The sequence below is a fragment of the Arvicola amphibius genome, chromosome X (genome assembly GCF_903992535.2).
Source record: "Arvicola amphibius chromosome X, mArvAmp1.2, whole genome shotgun sequence".
NCBI lineage: Eukaryota > Metazoa > Chordata > Mammalia > Rodentia > Cricetidae > Arvicola > Arvicola amphibius.
In genome coordinates, this window is record NC_052065.1 from 57,147,420 (window position 1) to 57,167,349 (window position 19,930).

Consider the following 19,930-nt stretch of genomic DNA (forward strand, 5'->3'; position numbering starts at 1 on the left):
CCTCCTTATATTCCTCTCTCCACCCAGCCATATTCCTTCCTGTCTCTATCTCCCTTGTGCTGGAATTAAAGGTATGGGACTCGCAAGTACTGGGATTAAAGGTGTGAGCCACCACCGCCTGACCTCTAGTGGCTAAACTTTGCAGTGTGATCTTCAGGCAAGCTTTATTTGTTAAAACACAAACAAAATATCATTACACATATGTATATATGATTATGAAATATATCAGTATAAAAAAACCTCATTTCAAGCATTTGAAAATGTTTTCTTTGCAATAAAATTAAACTAGGACACTTGTCAAATTTATGAGTATATTTTTATGGATTTTATTTTTATTTATTTATTTTTTTTTTTGGTTTTTCGAGACAGGGTTTCTCTGTAGCTTTGGAGCCTGTCCTGGAACTAGCTCTTGTAGACCAGGCTGGTCTCGAACTCACAGAGATTCGCCTGCCTCTGCCTCCTGAGTGCTGGGATTAAAGGCGTGCGCCACCACCGCCCGGCTTTTTATGGATTTTAAAACGCAAATATGATTTTTCTTATTGATTCTTTGGAAATTTCACAGCATGCACCCCAATCCCACTCATTTCCCAGTCCCTCTGTATCTGCTACTCCCTCTTGTAGTGTCCCCCTGAAAGGAAAGCTAAAAAAGAATAAAAATAAGATAAAATTATTATTAATAATAATAATAAAAGAAAACCACTTCACCCCTGTCTTTCTCTCTTCTCTGTTGTTTCTTCATTCATTTCAGTGGCATTGGGAGCTGCGGTGTATCTGTATCATACAGGATACTCTTTTGTCCAAACAGCTTTACCTGCAAATGTTCATTGTGTAATGAACTGATGGTCAAGTTCAAGGTCTCTGGCTTTGGTACACCATCAGTAATGATCCCTTACCAATATTCCTTTCTGAAATCCTGCTGTTGCCCCAAGTCATGGAGATCCTGAGGTGATGGTTCCATAGAACCAGTCCCTTCACACTCCAGCAGGTCACAGATGGGCTAGATATTGGGGTGTGCCTACTTCAAGCCCTGGATGTATGTCTAGGTGGAGGTTGAGTTGGTCAGTCCAGGCTGCTGGGCCCATTCTTCTCAGCTGGCTCAGGTGGAGCCAGCTCTCCCAGGCTCATGGTAAGGGGTGGGATGAGCTTTCCCAACTGTGGGGGACAGCTCTCCTAGTAGGGTACAGGGCCAGTTTTCCCGCACTGGGGCCATCAGGGTCCATTATCCCAGGACTGGGGAGGTTCAGGATCAGCTCTCCTGTGTGTGTCGGGGGGGGGGGGCAGGTCACTCTTTACTAGTGAGGGGTGGGGCCAGCTAAGCAGGGTTCTCTTACTTTGACACACAGTTCAACACATGGTTTGCATGGGCCCCTGTGATAACACAAGCAACAGACATCCACACAGACTCCAGCTGCTGCAGGACCAGGACCCAGATGTGGTCAGGTGCAGTAACTTGGGACCAGTTGTCACCATGGTGGGTGTGGCAGTACAGGCTTTTCAGATCTGGTTGGGTCTAGCAGCAGCTTGTTCCCTGGGCTCCAGCCTGGCCCCATGTGGTAGTTTAGACTCAGGGCAGTCAGTGACCCCTAATGGTTAACAGGCAGCATGGAGCTCAACAGAGCCTCCAGCTGCTGCAAAGCCACAGACCAGAAGTGGACCTCACCCACAGCTTGGGCCAGGGAAGGTGGATCTCTGGAACTCCTTCGCCAGGCAGCCAAACTGAATCAATGAATTCTAGGGTAATGAGATAATGCTTCTCAAATCGAGGTGGAGAGTGATTGAAGACAACACCTACACTTACTTCTTGCACTTGCATGTGCACAGACACTTGCATGTTTAATGTGTATCTGGATACACACATACAAACTCTATCTGTTCATGAAGAATTAGTGCTTGATATTTCTGTTGGGTTTTTTTTTTTTTTGAGGCAGGGTCTCTCTGTAGCTTTGGATCCTATCCTGGAACTAGCTCTTGTAGACCAGGCTGGCCTCAAACTCACAGAGATCCGTCTGCCTCTGCCTCCTGAGTGCAGGCATTAAAGGTGTGCGCCACCACCTCCTGGCACTTGTTTTATATTTCTATCAGACTTTATTTGCTAATACTGTAAGCTATTTGGGCATTTTTTAAAATGGGAGACTGATAAACTTTTTAAATGATACTCTTGTCAGACTTGAGACCATAGTTACATTAGGTTCCTGAAACAAATTTGTAAACATTCTTTTTTTCCCCTTTGGGAACATTTGCAGAGTGTAGGAATTATCTTGTCTTGAAGGCTTGAATGCACATACTGGAGAAACACTTGGGTCCAACACTTTAGGGATAGGAAGTTGTCTTTTGCTGCAACAGCACACCATGATCAAAAAGCAAGTTGGGGAAAGAATGGTTTGTTTGACTTACACTTCTACATCACTGTTCATCTTTGAAAGAAGTCAGGACCGAAACTCAAACAGGGTAGGATTCTGGAGGCAGGCTGATGCAGAGGCCATGGAGGAGTGCTACTTCTTTGCTTGCTCCTCATGTCTTATTCAGCCTGCTTTCTTATAGAACCCGGGACCACCAGCCCAGGGATGGCCCTCCCCTATCAATCACTAATTAAGGGAATATCCTACAGCTGGATTTTGTGGAGGCATTTTTCTCCATTTAGACTGCTTCCTCCCTGATGACTCTAGCTTGTGTCAAGATGACATAAATTCAACCAGAACAGGGAGGGAGATTATATTTTTGGCAGTTTTCAAAAAAAATCCCATATGCATATATAGTAAAACATTTCAAACTGGTTAAGAGCTGTGTTCTATCCCTGTAATTCTAGCATTCAGAAGGCTGAAGCAAAAGGATTGTGAGTTTCAGGTCAGCCTGTGCTGCATAGGGCCTTTGAGGCCAGTCTGCTGACACTACATGCAAGAGAGAAAGGAAGGAAGGAAGGAAGGAAGGAAGGAAGGAAGGAAGGATCCAAATCCATTGAAGATCATATAATGCATAGTTCTACAGGTCATACGCTAGACCAGTCCTCCAGGGAAAGTCTAACCATACCCAGTTCCTTTCTCCAAAGGTAGTTACTGGTTTAGCCAGTCTGCTCAAGTAGTTTGTGAATTTTGAAATATATATATATTATATATAACATATATAATATATAGCGTGTACTTTTTAATCCACATGATATATAGATTGTTGTATATATTGCCTTTTATATATTTACACTTTTTCTTAAATTTTTTTTCTAATGAAATTTCCTACTAACTTTCTGAGTAAATTTTACACTTTTTTTTAAAACTTTCTTATTTATGCCGCCTAGACTGGCTTCCTGTCTCAGTCTCGCAAGTGTTAGGCTTACAGAGATACACACACATGCCTGCCTTTGATTTGCATTTGAGACATGGTCTCTTGTAGCTCAGGCTGGCCTCAGAGTTCCTATGTAGTCTCCATGGAGTTGAGGATAGTCTTGAACGCCTACCTCAATGTTCTGAGTGTTGAGATTACAAGTGTGTGCCACCATGCCTGGCTTTTGGCTTCAATTATAACTATTATTTTCTAAGAAAATATTTCCTCAATGTTTTTCAAGTTAATTTTATAGTTATATATTATATTGTCTTGAAATGAAGAACCGGTAAAATTCTCCATACTCAGATGAAATATTGCCCTGCCTTCTAGCATTGACAAAGTTTCTAAGCAACTCTTACATGCCCTACAAATCCTGCTGCACCGCAGACCCCCATATCTGGACAGAAAGTAATGACTGGCAGCATGGCAAAGCACACCGAGTATTGGGGATGTAGCTTAATAATAGAATACTTGTCCAGAATGCATGAGGCCCTGCCCTACATCTAGTCTGCAACACTGCAGAAGGGTATAGTGGCCCCCACTTGTTAGCACTCAGGAGATGGAGAAAGAAGGGTCAGAAGTTTGAGACCATCCCCACTTATATAAGGAGTTTAAGGACAGCCTGATTGAGATATTCTGTCTCAAAACAAATAGAAATAAAAATCAACATAGAATCCGGGTCAATTTAGTACTTTGGGGAGATAACATTTTGAGGAGAAACAGAAAGCTTCTCTTATACCACCCTCTTCGTTTATAACTTCTCTTTTGTCAACTCAAAGCATCACACCAGCGCTGTATGCGCTTAGTTAACTGAAAAAAAGGAGCACCAATAGTCTGAAATAAGCCTTGGGTATCCTGGAAATTTATTGGCTTGTTTTATGAGCTTTCTTCCTCTTAACTCAGGATTAGTGGCATCTTGAAAGAGCGGTAAAGAAGCTGAGGTGAGGTTAGAGATAAAAACTGGATGCTAGCAGTGAGGGAGAAAGAACTCATTTTGGAGGCTGGCAAGGGAATGAAATCATCAATGGAAGTGGGAAGGGACTTGAGTGAATAAGTGTGGGGGACAGGGTGAAATGATAGCAGGAGGGGGGAGCAGGAGGGGAGGCCGAGGCTGACTTTGAGGCAGTTGTATATTTTGTTATGATTAGGTTTTTTTGAGACTGGTCTCTCTATGTGCCCCAGAATGGTCTTTAATTGCTGATCTTCCTGCCTCTACCTCTTAGTGATATGATTACTGGCTGGCTTGGGCTATCGTGCCCTGCGTATGATACTTTTTTGCAATTAAAATAGGAGTTTGTAATCAACTAGCCTAAAACATTTGTTAAGACAAGATGCCGGGTAACCATGACTGGCCTGAAATTTTCTATATAGACTAGACTGGCCTCAAAGTTACAACAATTCTCCTGCCTCTGGGATTACAAGCAAGTACCACAGCCTTGGCAAAATTTGAATTCTATTATCACTTCCACGAGTATTTGTTTAACTACCAAAAGCTTACTTGGTTTGAAGAATTATTGTACTAACATTTCAGTAAAATAACAGCTATCCCCAAAGCTTAATCTGGTTTTCCATATTCTTTTTTTTTTCTTTTTTTTTTTCTTTTTTTGGTTTTTTGAGACAGGGTTTCTCTGCAGCTTTTTTAGAGCCTGTCCTGGAACTAGCTCTTGTAGACCAGGCTGGCCTCGAACTCACAGAGATCCGCCTGCCTCTGCCTCCTGAGTGCTGGGATTAAAGGCGTGCGCCACCACTGCCCGGCTGGTTTTCCATATTCTATGTATAGACTCTTTCATTTATTTAACAGGTTTCTTTCTTTCTTTTTTTTTTTTTTGAGACAGGATTTCTCTGTGCAACAGCCCTAGCTCCTGGAACTAGCGCTGTAGACCAAGCTGGCCTCTAACTCACAGAGATCTGTCTGCCTCTGCCTCCCAAGTACTGGGATTAAAGGCCACCACCACTTAGCTTCTCCTCTTTCATTTATTATTTGGGTTCCTTCCTAAACTACCTATCCAAAAATATAAAGCAGTGCCTTTCACTTATTTCCTACTCCTCTTGCTTAAATACCTAACGGCATCCCCCCACCCCAAGGCTCAGAGGGCAGTTGCATAAGGGAGACTATTGATAGCATCAGAATGGCTCTCTTGTTTGACTTCATTTAAGCCGGGGGGGGGGGGGGGGGGGGCGGGTAGGTGAGCCAGAGCAAGCGGGAGTCAGAAACACCTTGAATTTGCAGAATGAGGTAGGGGAACAAAGTTGGTCCAGGCGGGGCCTTTTTTTCTTTTTGGGTTACAGTAGCTAACCTCCATCCATCCCTTACCCACCACCCACCCAGGCGCCACTACTGAGCAAGGACGTTTTCAGTACTTGCCCCCAAATAGTTTTGCAACTTCAAAGTTGTAGTGGGATTGGAAAGTTGGGTCAGTGAATCTCTCCCATTCCACAAGTGATGGAGAAGATTTTGCAGGATCGGTGAGAAGACAGTACAGAGGTTTAAAAGATTTGAAAGAGATGGAAGCTCGCTAAGAAGCTCAGGGAACTAGTAGGGCAGGGGCAGCAGTAGAGGGAGCCCCGGTTCAGGAGGATCAGGTTCTTCAACTTGAAGTTGAAGGCCTTTTTCTTTGCCCCCTAGAAGAGAACCCGGGTGGGGGTACACAGAGACTGGCACTTCAGAGCCACTTGCTATGAACTGGCCCAGCCAAAGGCTGCTAGTCTCAGCTGATTTCAGCTGGTCCTAGCCGGGTGTGTCTTGGCTCAGTTCTGTTCCTCTAGGATTGACTGGGCGCTGGTGGGATGGATAGTACGTTCGGCTGGGTGCCGCTAGGTTCGGCTGACTTCCGCTGGGTTTGACTGGGCGCAGGTGAGCTCGGCTGCGCTCGGCAGGATGCCACGGCGTTCGACTGCGATCGCCTGTGCTCCGCGGGGCTCGGCTGTGCTCGGCTGCGTTCGGCAGGATGCCGCTGCGTTCGACGGCGATCGCCTGTGCTCCGCAGGGCTCGGCTGTGCTCGGCTGCGCTCGGCAGGATGCCACGGCGTTCGACTGCGATCGCCTGTGCTCCGCTGGGCTCGGCTGGGCTCGGCTGTGCTCCGCTGGGTTCGGCTGTGCTCGGCTGCGTTCGGCAGGATGCCGCTGCGTTCGACGGCGATCGCCTGTGCTCCGCAGGGCTCGGCTGTGCTCGGCTGCGCTCGGCAGGAGGCTGCTGCGTTCGACTGCGATCGCTTGTGCTCCGCTGGGTTCGGCTGTGCTCGGCTGTGCTCGGCTGTGCTCGGCTGTGCTCGGCTGCGTTCGGCAGTGCGCCGTTGGGCTCGGTTGTGCCCGCCTGCATTCGACTGTGAGCAACTGGGCTGGACTGTGTTCGGCCGTGAGTTTACTGTGCTCGTCTAGGTTCGGCTGGGAGCCTCTCGGCTCGGCTGTGCGCCGCTAAGTTCGGCTGTGCTAGGCCAAGTTCGGCTGAGAGCCTCTGGGCTCGAGTTCGGCTGCATTCGGCTGAACTCCTCTGGGCACCGCTGGCCGCTTCGGGGAGACGAGCTTGCGCTCCTAGAGGGCATGAAAGCCGGAGCGCCATCTAGCGGTACCGGTCCCCAAAAGTGAGGAAGGAGGAGCCCAGAGGTTCCGGGACCACAAGGGCGGGCCCTGCGCTGCCGCAGCCAGCCTCGGGCGCCTGCAATGACGCCATCTTCACGTGACAGCGCGCTGACCAGCCGCGTTCTCCACGTCTCAGGTTTCGCAAAGACTCATGGGAGCAACCGGGACGAAGGTGTGTCGAGATGGCGGAAGCCGAGGAATCGCCTGGAGAACATGAGACAGCGACGCCTAGGCCTTTGGTGAGCTAGGGTACTGTGACGACAGAAGGGGCCCAGGGTGAGGCAGAACTCCCCTAATGGAAGTCGGGCACGGGTCGTAGCTTACGAGAGCTAGAGCTCCTTCGTCTTGCAGGCCTCTGCTGCTACAGTCAGTCATTAGCAAAGCACCTGTTCTTTGCGTTAATTGCTTTCCTCTCCTTCCGCGGTCCTTCTGCACTTTTTCGTGAATCTCCTCTGCCCTTGTCCCCTACGTTGTGTCAAATGCTGAGCTTTGAGTGCTTTCTGAATTAACCTGCTATCACAGTCATTTTATCAGGACATGTCACCAGCTATTGTGAAGTACTCCAGAAGTAATGAGAAACAGCTTCCCATAGGACGTTGTCATTTTATTGCTTGTAACTTAAATCTTTACTTGTTCAGTGACCCTAGTAGGCTAAATATTATTCCCAGGTCGTTGTCATCCTCTTCGGGACACTTAGAGTAAAAGCCACAGTGCATACAACTTAAAAACACAGGCTTTAGAGTTAAACTTACATGGGCTGGAATCCGTTCAAACTGAAGCTTGTGTGAGTTTAAGCAATTCATTTCAGTAGAAGGTATTTATCTCTTAAACTAAAATAGAAGTTTTTGCCTTTAACAGTTTCCAGGAAGATAAAATGACCTAGCTCATAAGCAGTGCCTAATACAATCGAGACCATGATCGGAGGACTATAAGGAAATCATTGTTATACCCTGCTGTCCTTCCTTCCAAACAGTATTTGCTTATATAGTGTTTGCTCAATAAATGATTTCATTTCAAGTTGGCAACGTAACAGTAGAGAACCGAAGTGAGAGGCAAGTGAACTTGGTTCCAGTCCCAACTCTGCTCCTTGGTGGCTCTCTTTGTTCATCTCTTCATTCAGCAAATATTGAGTATCTACTGTGTTCCAGACAGTATTGTAGGTACCAGGAATGAAACTGTCAGAGATTGTGTTGGGTCTGGGGTTGTAGCTCAGTGGTAAAATGCTCGTTTTGCGTGTGCAAAGCCCTATAGGTCTTATCCCCATCGCTGAAGTGACAAGGTAATTGGGTCACCTTATGGATCAGTTGTGACCTTGAGTAAAATTACTCTAAACCCCAGTTTACTCATTGGGAAAATGATGAAACTTGTCACTGAATAGTGAAAAGCACATAAACTAATGTAGACATTGTTTACTGTGGCATAGTTTGTTACAGGTAACCTAGCTGTTTTTAGTTTCTCTTTCCTCCAGACTGCTCCCCTTCTGTGAATCTTAGTACGCATGTATGTATGTATGTATGTATGTATGTATGTATAGGGTCTTAACTGTGTTCACCAGACTGGCCAGGAACTCATGCTTGAAAAAACTGAATAGTTGAGGGCAAGCTTCTAGCATTTACTCATTAAATTCTGTCACCTTTAATTAAAAGGAATGTTTGAGAATTAACTGTATTGTTTAATGTCTGTTGTGTTAACATTTACTTTTGACTACTATGCAAAACCCAAATAATTGCCCGGCGGTGGTGGTGCACACCTTTAATCCTAGCACTCGGGAGGCAGAGGCAGGACAGGCTTCAAAGCTACAGAGAAACCCTGCCTCGAAAAAAAAAAAAAAAAGAAGAAGAAAGAAAAATCCAAATGAAATGTACAGTCCCAACTTTAGAAAATGGTGATGGTTTTTGGGGATATTTTGCAGTCTGTTATAAACTGAATTTTCTTTCCCCAATTTTTTCTCAGTTCGCAGGCCTTTCTGATGTATCAATCTCACAAGACATTCCAGTGGAAGGCGAAATCACTATTCCCATGAAAGCTCGTACTCGAGAACTTGACAACTCCACATTAAATGAGTCCGTTCGCCATACCATCGTAAGTTAAACTAGTCGAGAAACCTCCTCGGTGTTGCGGGTATAAATACTACTAATGTTTTGGAAGATTTTTGTTTGGTTCTTTGATTTTTTAATATATTTTACCTATTGAAATTTAAGATTCTCTCTTTGAGAGTGAGTTGTTAGTCTTTTTAGCAAGTGGAGGAGACTGCCTGGTAACTTTACTCATTACAGTACATCGAGTTATTTTTGTCTTTCAGATGCGTGATCTAAAAGCTGTGGGGAAGAAATTTATGCACGTTTTATATCCAAGGAAAAGTAATGCTCTGTTAAGAGACTGTGAGTATATGAGGTTTTGAGGATTTGCTTCATATCATTGGTACCTTATCATTTCCTGCTTTATAAAGCAAAGGCAAGTGTAGTAAAGCTGATGTTTCACAGGATGAGACACTTATATCAATGAAATTTTTGAAAGAAATTTGAAATGGAATTTCAGCAGTTGAAAGACTTGGCTCATTGTATTAAGTTCATCCATAAATATGAGTCTACAAATGCTCACAGGTGAGCTTAAATGCGATTTGGCTGTCGTTGGGAATGTCATCTAAGTCCTTTGATGAGCTTCAGATTCCATCTGTATCCTGAAGTCACAGGCAGAATTTTTGATTTGAATATTTTGTACATTTAGGGGACAGATTGTTCATGGCTCTTCATGTGTTGGAATGGGGATTAGGAAGTGAAGAAAGGGTAATTCATGACTCAGGGAAACGGTGAAGACAGATATGGGGACAGAAAGGTTGGGAGGCTTAGGTAAAACTTGCTCTTTGGATTCTAAGAGAGAAGTATTAGGATAAATATAGGAAATATGGCATATTTGTTTCTTAGCAGCCTGTCTTTTCTTTCCTTATAGGGGATTTGTGGGGCCCATTAATACTGTGTGTGACACTTGCATTGTAAGTATTTACTCTCGTTTTGAGTAGACATTTTGATGGAGTTCCGGAATTAAGGAAAAAATTGACTAGGCCTTTAAGAGCTCTTAAAAAAGACAAGATTGTACTGTATAGCCCACACTATCCCAAATTTTCCGTGTAGCTCATGCTTGCCTCAAATTTGTGCTTTTCCTGCCTCTGCTCTGAGTGCTAGGTTTACAAGTATGTGCCACCACACCATAACTATTAAAATTTAAACTTATGCTCATTTAGATCATAATGCAGTATTTTTTTGTACCTTTAGTAATCATATCAAGGGAACCAGTTCAGTGCCTTGTGGAAATATATATACATACATACATATATATATATATGAATAAACGTATGAATGTTGTTGGATCCATGTATGTAAATTAGAGATCCTTTTCTAGATTTGGTGTGCTTTTGTTACGAGTACAGCACTGACAGGGACAATAATTTTATGATTATTAATAGCTAACACTTATTGGGCACTTATATATATATCAGTTTACTATTCTACTTTTAAAAGAATTTTTGTAATATCTTTATTCAAGTACACTTTACCATGAAATCTATTTTTTCAAAGTGTACAATTCAGCAATTCTTACTATATATTCTTTAGTTTTAAAAGATTAACCTCAGAGCTTATGTATTTCACTTCACTTATTTGCAGAGAAAACTATAATCCTAAGATGGAATTGAGTGACATGTTTAGTGACAGAACTAGGATCAGTGGCTGAGTCACCTGCCTCCCAGATTAGTTAGTGTTGTTTTCAACCTACCATGCTCAAGTCATAGGGGTTCCAGACAACTAAAAGTGCTAACACATTCTTTGCACCTGATGGTCAAGATTTGGAATAGATTACATTTAGCCATACAATACAAAGTCCTCCACATATTGGCAAGCAGCAGAACCACTCAACTTCTCTATTCTATATAATAAGAAGAGGTTATTAACTTTTTTATTACTTTTTAGGGAAATACAATTTTTCTAAGTCCAGAATTTGAAATATTTTACATCTATTAAATTCTTAGACACTGACTATTTAGGTGACAGTTCAATATTTACTCAGTTTCAAAGCAAAGTCCTTTAGTAATATTTATCTTATGATTTTTTTAAAAGTCAGGAACTAGCCGGGCGGTGGTGGCGCACGCCTTTAATCCCAGCACTCGGGAGGCAGAGGCAGGCGGATCTCTGTGAGTTCGAGGCCAGCCTGGTCTACAAGAGCTAGTTCCAGGACAGGCTCTAAAAAAGCTGCAGAGAAACCCTGTCTCGAAAAACAAAAAAAAAAAAAAAAAAAAAAAGTCAGGAACTAAATACTATTAAATACTATTAAATACTATCAAAGATTATTTCTGTTATTGAGCATGTGCGTCAAACCTTAATGTAAGAATTACAAATTGATTGCTGAGCATGTTGCCTATAATCCTGGTGCTCAAAAAGCTGAGGCAGGAAGATAACAAGTTAAAGTCTAGCCTAGGCCACACAAGCAGACCTTGTTTAAAAGACAAGCAAGCAAACAAGCATTCAGATTTGCTAACAGCTAGAAAAGCAGTCCAAACACACAGAGTACTGATCTGATGACTGGAAGGCCCTTTTTGTTATGCCAGCTACACCTGATACTGTGTTGTAATCTCAGAGGCCCAGTGTGAAAAAAAAATCTCACTTTTCACCTAAACCCTTAAATAAAGATTCCTTTTTGTTTTGCTTGGGAATGTGACCCAGGGCCTCCTGCATGCTAGGTAGATACTCTACCACTGAGTAATCTTCACTAGAAAGGTACATTCTTTTCTTTTAATTTGCGAGCCTTCTGCCTTAATCTTCTTATAGTCCTTAGGCATTTGGATTTTAAATAAGTAAGCCTTACCAGATTCTATTGATGTTTCTCTTACAATGCAAAGTACACATTACAGGTGTTCAGATGTGGTGTGCCTTAGCAATCTGGTGAGAAGCATGCTTTTGTAGCTTTGTATAATAGATTATGTAGTTTTTCATGCTGTTTCTTAGAATGCTACAAAAGGGTTCTGTGGATGGAGAAAAAGATGGAGGACCACAATTTGCAGAAGTTTTTGTTGTTGTCTGGTTCGGAGCAGTCACAATTACACTCAATTCAAAACTTCTTGGCGGAAACATGTAAGTATCACTATATGTACCCTTTCCTCTTTGCTAGCTAGCATGTCATACATTTTAGGGAAACAGTACTATTTTGATATTTTTCTTTAAAGAAAATTTGACTTAATGACCAAATAAAAACATGCGTTTTGGGGGAACCTATGATAAACACATCCTCAATTTTGTCTCTAGCTAAAGTAGATTAAGAGCTACATTAGAGAATCAATGGGAGAGCTCTAGTAATTAGAGTAGATCATCTGATATTAGAAAATTGACTACTAAGGGACCTAAGAGGGGAACAGGAATTGTATAGAGAAAATGAAAGTATATGATACAGGAAACTAGTCTTATTAAATTACCATCAGGGTAAAGATATAGATAGGATAGCCAGAAGGAGGCAATAGTCCATCGAATCTGTGAGGCATCTGTGCAATAAGATGTGTCTTATACCATTCGATGATACTTATGATCTGTGGATGCGTGTAGTTCTTTCTTTCAGAGCCTATGCGTGCTGGGATACTGCGTACTTCCTTTGACTGTTGCAATGCTGATTTGCCGGCTGGTGCTTTTGGCAGGGCAGGGCCCAATAAATTTTATGATTCGGCTTTTTGTGGTGGTGGTAATGTTTGCCTGGTCTGTGATCGGTGAGTATGTACTTATATGTATAGTACCAGAATTGATAAAACCATGGGTTAAAAATGAAGAGCCGATTATGAACAATTAAATCCTGCTGTCAAATGAACATAGCAGCCATAGAACCTGCTGTTCTAAGAAAATTTTGAAGATGATGGTGTCCGTGTGATATGAGCTGGACATCTGAACTTAGATGTGGACAGTCACTGGGCATGGTGGTGTGCACTTACAATCCCAGCTACTTTGGAGATTGAGGCAAGAAGATTGCAAGTTCAAGACCAGATTGGACAGTTAGCAATACCCTGTCTCAGAATAAAACTTTTCAAGTGAGACTGGGAATATAGTAGTACTTATAGTAGAGTGCTTCTTTAACACTTTCAGGCCCGAGTTCAAGCCTCTGTCCCAGAGAACAGAACAAAAAGCTGTACATAACCACATTTTTTTGAGACAGGATCTCGATCTCTCTATCTCACTCAGGCTGGCCTTAAACTCATAATCCTGCATTTGCCTCCCAAATTGTTGGGATTACAGACCTGCACCACTCTGCCTAACCTATAAGGGTTGTTCTTGTTGAGTAAGAGGATGAGTAAGCTTTTCTTAGATGAACAGAATAGCACTTTAAAGAGAGCTGATAACTTGCAGGCCTATAGTCCCAGCACTTGAGAGGTAGCAGCAAGAGAATTATGAGTTCAATGTCAGCTTCAACTACCTAGTATGTTCAAGACTAGCCTGGGTTATGAAAGACTTTGTTTGAAAAAAGAATGGTAATGGCAACAGTAACCAAACAGACCCACCCAAATTAACTCACAAAAATAAAGGAAGCAATATGAGACCATTTAGTATAGGAGCAAATAACCTTACACATATTTAAACCTGCTAAGCATAGTTTAGTAACTTTCCACAAAAGGCCAAGAAACCTGCATAAGAAGGATTTATATCCAGAATAGTTAAAAACTTTTGAAGCTTTAATATTAGAAAGAAGCTGCCCTGGGCTATTGGAAGATGACAGATATGTGATCTCGGCTTGTGTGTGCTGTTATGAATGGAACCTAGGGCCTTGTCCATGCTAAGCAAGTGCTCTGCCACTGAGCCATACATTCCTGCCCTATAACTGAACTTGAAGTATTGTTCAAATAAAACTGAAATTTTAGTGTACTTCTATGTTCACATTGGAGTTTGGTAAATATTAGTAGTTCTGATAACATGATAATATTAAATACTCCTTTTTGTTTTCTTTAGCATCTACAGCTTTTCTTGCTGACAGCCAGCCTCCCAGTCGGAAAGCTCTCGCTGTGTATCCAGTCTTCTTATTCTATTTCGTGATCAGTTGGATGATACTCACGTTCACTCCATAGTGGATCTGGATACAGACATTGAAAACCAGTGAACTGAAGGCTCACCCAAAAGAACAGTTTACCATGACCAACTTCCCCACAATCTTATTCAATTCTCAAGGTATTAAAAGGGAGCCACGTAGTACTGTTGTCATTTATATAAGGAACTGATATTTGCAAGGCTGTCCTTTTCCTCTTAATGTTATTTCTTTCAAATACATGTGCATACCAGACATAGCAAAATGCCTCCTTAAGGCATGATGAAGTTACTGTGATCTGTCAGGGTGACAACCAGTGACCCGAAGAGCAAGTGGATCCACTCTGCAAATTAAAAAGGGTTGGTGACCATCTTCAGCTTGGAGAATATTTGTTCAGGTGCAACTCTTAAACACATTGCCTTATGACTGTTAGAATATGCCTCTTTTCATAAATAGTAATAGTCTGTATCCATTTTCTTTTTCTTTTCTCCCCCAAACTTAAGATGGCAAAGATAGAGGTTAGGTAGGAAGTTTATAGATGTGGGAGGAGAAAATATGTATTAACTAATTTTCAGATTTTGATCAGAGGTAGTGCTATACTTGGTTTGTTTGTTTTTAAGCAAATGACATTTAAGAATGAGCTTTTAAAAAGTATTTTTGTATAGTTACTTTCTTGTCATGTGTAAGAGTACCTCGGTTAAGACTCTAGTTTTTAATCTTTCCTCCACATCCTGAATATACAGTGCTAGCAGTCAAACATGCAACTTTCCTTCGAAGTTCTCAGTGGTTCAGTGTTTGGGCTTTTCTAAGTAGCAGAGGATAGAAATCTAGGTTCATGGTTTGTAATACATATTGTCATGTGGGCACCTTCTTTTAAGGTATAGTTATATATTACATAGCTAAAACAGACCTATTCATTATTTTGTATGGTCCAGCCTCAGACTAGACCATACAAAAAGAAAGGCTACAACAGAAGTGTGCATTAATCCAAATGGACACCAAATCTAGTGTTCTGAAGCCTAGGTAACAGAAGGATGTCTATGTAACATGGCAAAGGTTGAGTTGAGTTTACAGCTGATGCCTTTCCCGTAGTGGGCTCAGCAGTTTTTTTTCATTATATATATATATATATAGTTTTGTTTTATTTGTTTGTTTTGGCTGGGGAATAGCAATTGATTTTGTATTTTAGACATTATTTGTAAACCTAATTAGCTCCCCCTTAGATATGTACATTTTGCACATGTGCACCTACCTGTACTCTAATATTTATGCACACAAATGTGAAGGCTTTTCAGGGAACAGACCATCTGAGACAGGCTGATCTCAACTAAACAGGACTCCTATAAGGTAGTAAGAACTGTTGCCTTCTATGTTTCAATTGAAGAACTCTAATAGACAAAGATTAGGAGTCAGAGACCATTCGTTGTAAATACGCAGTTGCTTATAGTGATAGCAATTCTTATTCCATATGTTTTCTTTATCATAGAGTTTAAATATTTATTGATTTTGTATTTAAAGACTACCTTCATATAAATATATGATTCTAAAAATGTAATTTTCCCCATTCTCAGAGTAACCAAATGAGCAACACTAGGCCAAATGGGTTCATATGGGATGAATTACAAAGCATTACTGGACTTATCTTCTCTGTCCCCGCCTTGTCTAAAGGTTTGGGGGTATATATTTGAATTTATTATAATTTATCTTTTAAATTATAAACCCTGTGAGGATAAATCGAGTGTTTTACTCTTGAGCTACTAAAGGAAAAATTTGAAACTGACCCTGATTTTTGAGATTTGTCATAAACTATCTCGTTCCACTTTCTGAAAAATTTTAAGCTTCCCACTCAAATATCTTTCATAAGTTGTTGTTTGTAATCTGCCCAAGTAATTATAATATTGAAGGGGTAACTATACTTCTTAAAGGAGATTTAGTCTCTACTGGATTTTACTCAGGTGAAACATTTACTCTGAAATTCCAAAGGCCACGTTTCAAGGGGATTTGGAGGGTTAAACACATTGGCTATAAGGCAGTGTGGTCCTATTGGTCTGTTGCTCTTGGGTGATTTGAGAATGGTTTTACGTCTTTGAAATGTAGGGTTGGGGGTGTAGTTCCATGGTAGAGCATTTGCCAGGCATGCACAGTACTCTTGGTTCAATCCTTGGCATTGCCAACAAAAGTGGATAAGCTGTAGGATTGATTACTTTTTTCTAGAATTGAATGATTAAAGGATATAATTATTTTTAATATATGCAAAAGGTCTTGCTTTCTGTGGCAAGTGAAGTCCTGAGTCTGGAAGTTGTAATATCGCTTTTCCTGGTTTGCTGCAAAGGTTGATTTTAGAAATGAAGACTGGAAGGGCAGAAGCCTCCAACAGAGGAACTCCTGTTCTAGGTTGTTGACATTTCATGCTTCTGGTGAATTTCAAGCTTTTGAGTATCCCTGCAGAATGTGCATGGGTATCATAGCCAGCTTGGATGATCACCTGCTACTTCTGCATCTGAGGTCATGACACTCTTGTTACAATGGCTTAGCAAAAGGAAGGGTGAAAACTTGATTTAATTAGTGTTCAGATTGATGACAACGTATTTAAATGTTCTGAATGGTCTTGAAAGTCATCATCAAATATTGATTTTTTGGTATGTGTGTATGTTTTGTTTGCATTTTGGCCTCAAAGATATGTAAGTTAAATTTGATCTTTACATCATGTTGTGGGAATTTTTTTGTTGGGCAAAGTAAAATAGCATGCGACTGGTAATCTTTTCTGTTGACTATGTCTTTTATAAATAGTACCCCCAGAAATGTGATTAGAAGGCTAGTGAGTCTGAACTTGGGGATATAGTCTGTTGACTTACTACATTTGAGATGCCTGCTTATTTCTGGAGATGAGAATGAAAATTTGTCAGTTGATATTTTCAGGTACCATCAAGTTATCCATTGCATGCTGATGTTTTAGTCTGGTTTGAACACTGAAGTGATCCTTAACTAGGCTGTCAGTTTCTGAGATGGTTGGGTGGAAATAAATGTATGAATGTTGATGGATCCATGTATGTAAATTAGAGATCCTTTTCTAGATTCGGTATGCTTTTGTTATGAGTATAGAACTGACAGGAACAATAATGTTATAATAATGTTATAGCTAACACTTATTGGGCACCTATATATATACACATCAGTTTACTATTCTACTTTTAAAAGACTTTTGTAATAGCTTTATTCAAGTACACTTTACCATGAAACCCATTTTTTCAAAGTGTACAATTCAGTGATTGTTACTATATTTAGAGTTCCACAACCATGTCTTGTATCTAACTTGAGAGAGTCTGTCTTTATCACTGCAGAGAAGCCAATCACTCCTGTTCTCTAGTCACCTTCAGTCCTTGCAACTACTAGTCTACTTTCTGTCCATTCTTCTGGCTAGGTACTATTTGTAGTGCTTGCTCTATTTCCTCCACTCCTCAACAGAATGTACTATAATTCTTATTTTACAGTAGAAAATTGAGGCACAGAAATTTAAGTAACTGTCTGAGGTCATGCAGGAAGTGAAGTTATAGTAAGAACACATTAGATGAGATGCAGTTTGAATTGCACTGTTAGGCACATGAAATGAATGCATTCCTTCCTGGGGTGTGTCTTCTATTACTAACCTTTGCACCCTAGAACTGACTGGAGACAGATGTGTCTTGTTCTTTTTACTACTTTACAATTTCCTGTTTCACATATACATAGTCTGTTTTTTCCTCAAACTTTGAAGACACAACTTCTTTTCCTTTTCCTAGAGGGATGGTTAATGCCTCAAAATGTAACATCTCTTCAGGTGTTTATAGTATAGGGATGTATCTGGTCACATAGGGTACTGGGTATGTTTCTAAGATTTAAGATTAAAGTCATTCGAGAACTGAATGCCTTTCTATTTGGGTAAATGTGAAGAGAATGAAGACTTTGCCTTAATGAAGCTTGTTCATTTCTGGTCTTCTTTGGTATTCTACTTTAATCCTGGTCTTCCCTATAAACAATAAACCTGTGCAAAGAAACCTGTAAAATGGTTTGTGAATGTTATATGTGTCAATAAAAACACTGGAAAGGGGCAATTTGTGCCTTTTTTTTAACTGAAGGTACAGAAATACTTGTACTGTATTGATGGAAGATAATACATATATTCTAAAGAGACAAATGTAGAATTGTGTGAAACAAGTTTGAAAAGGGAAATCACACTTATTGAGCAAACATGGTATGCCAAGCTCTATATTAATCCTTAATACATTGTGTCTTCTCTCTTCACACCAGCCTTTTTGTAATCAAATGCAGTGTCAAGCCCATAAGCACAACTAAGACATCAATGAATGAAGAAAAGTTTCTTGCAGCAAACAGCATTTGAAAACTTGTACGTGAAGGTAGAGCTTATTGTGTTGGGAAGTAGAATGCCTTTAGTAGACTATCTCGCTGAAAATGGCTTCAAAGCAGTATCTGAGGATATGGAGAGCAATTGGATTACGAGACAGGACAGTATGGGTAGAAGGACATCCCTGTGTCTGTAATTTGGAAGGCTGAAACCTAGAAGAGTGCATGTTTCTGAGAACAGCTGAGAAGGTTCTGACTCTGGCTATCAGAGTGATTTTTTTGGATGACTGTAAATCCAAGCCTGCAGGGTAGTAGTCATAGGTATCATTAATGTTGAAGGAACATGGTATCCTGGACAGTCTTGTTGAGAACAATTGCTTATGGGCAAGAGTGAAGAATAACTTAGAAGTATAAATAGTAAATGAAGTTGAAACTTAATCTGCTCTGGATTTTCATGTATTATCATCTAACACTTAACCCCATAAGGATGTTACCATCTTATATTGCTGAGGGTCAAACCCAGGGCCTTTCACATGCTAGCCAACTGTTCTGCCACTAAGCTACATCCCTGTTCCTTGTTTTTTTTTTGTTTTTTTTTTTTTTTTTTTTTTTTGAGGCACATAACAGGCTAGCATTCTTTGCCTTTGCCTCCCGAGTATTAGGATTACAAGGCATGTACATCAAAGGTTCAACTCATAAGGAGAATGTTTTGATTCAAGTCTTTGCCCATAGTAAAAGACAGGAAAATGCGAAGACAAGTAAACAGGTTGGGGGTGGTGGTTTATGCCTTTAATTCCAGCACTCAGCATGAAGATCTCTGAGTTTGAGGCCAGCCTGGTCTACAAAGTGAATTCCAGGACAGCAGAGAAACCCTATCTCAAAAAAGCAAGAGGGAGAGGTAAACAAATACATTTAAATATACACTTAAAAGTCATGAATGAAGGCTGTGGGAGTCCACAGTAGAGACAATTTCATTCTCAATTATGGAAGTGGCCCATAAAACTGGCTACTCTGCAGTCTTCTCTAAAAGAAAGGCATTCTCTGCTGACAGTGGAGAGACTGTGGATTACACATTTCATATATGCTCCCCTGGAGTATTTCATGTTAGTCCAAGACCTGTATAAGCAGCAACATGACACACCCAAAGCCACACAAATATTAAATACAAAGCTGTTACTTGAACCCAAGCATCTCGAGCTGTAGAGACAGGCTAGGAAATATACTCTTGACTGTGTGCATCACTGCCCAAAATAGAATTGGGGTGCCGCTCTTAAGGACTGGATATTGAGTGCAGCAGGTACTCTTCATCACAATGCTTCCCTTGAATCAGTTGTAAAGGTAAACTTTCTGGGGGACTGGGGCTGCCAGGACTTGAACTGAGGTCATCACACGTGGTAGGCAAGCATCCCACCACTGCAGCGACATTTCCACCCTTATAAATGCACTCAGTGTTTGAAACAGGATTGTCTTTTTTATTTTTAAACCGTTCACAATTGCATACACATAATACATGTTGATCATGACCCTACATTATCCTCTCTTATTAACCTGTCTGGTGTCTTCCTTTTACCAGCCTTTTTTCTTCCCAACAAGTCTTCTTCCTACCTCCCTGTCTTTCTGTATGCATACTCCACTGTATTTAATTGG

At 41.1% G+C, this 19,930-nt stretch overlaps 1 protein-coding gene across 1 annotated transcript; it reads left to right on the forward strand.

Moving 5' to 3' along the window:
* Window positions 1-6,639: 6,639 nt before the first annotated feature.
* On the forward strand, window positions 6,640-18,030 carry Yipf6 (Yip1 domain family member 6). Its single transcript, XM_038317231.1, has 7 exons — window positions 6,640-7,134; window positions 8,849-8,977; window positions 9,198-9,276; window positions 9,845-9,887; window positions 11,893-12,018; window positions 12,484-12,641; window positions 13,870-18,030. Exons 1-7 carry the CDS (start codon window positions 7,078-7,080, stop codon window positions 13,983-13,985), a joined length of 708 nt encoding a protein of 235 aa, XP_038173159.1. The 5' UTR covers window positions 6,640-7,077; the 3' UTR covers window positions 13,986-18,030.
* Window positions 18,031-19,930: the final 1,900 nt, after the last annotated feature.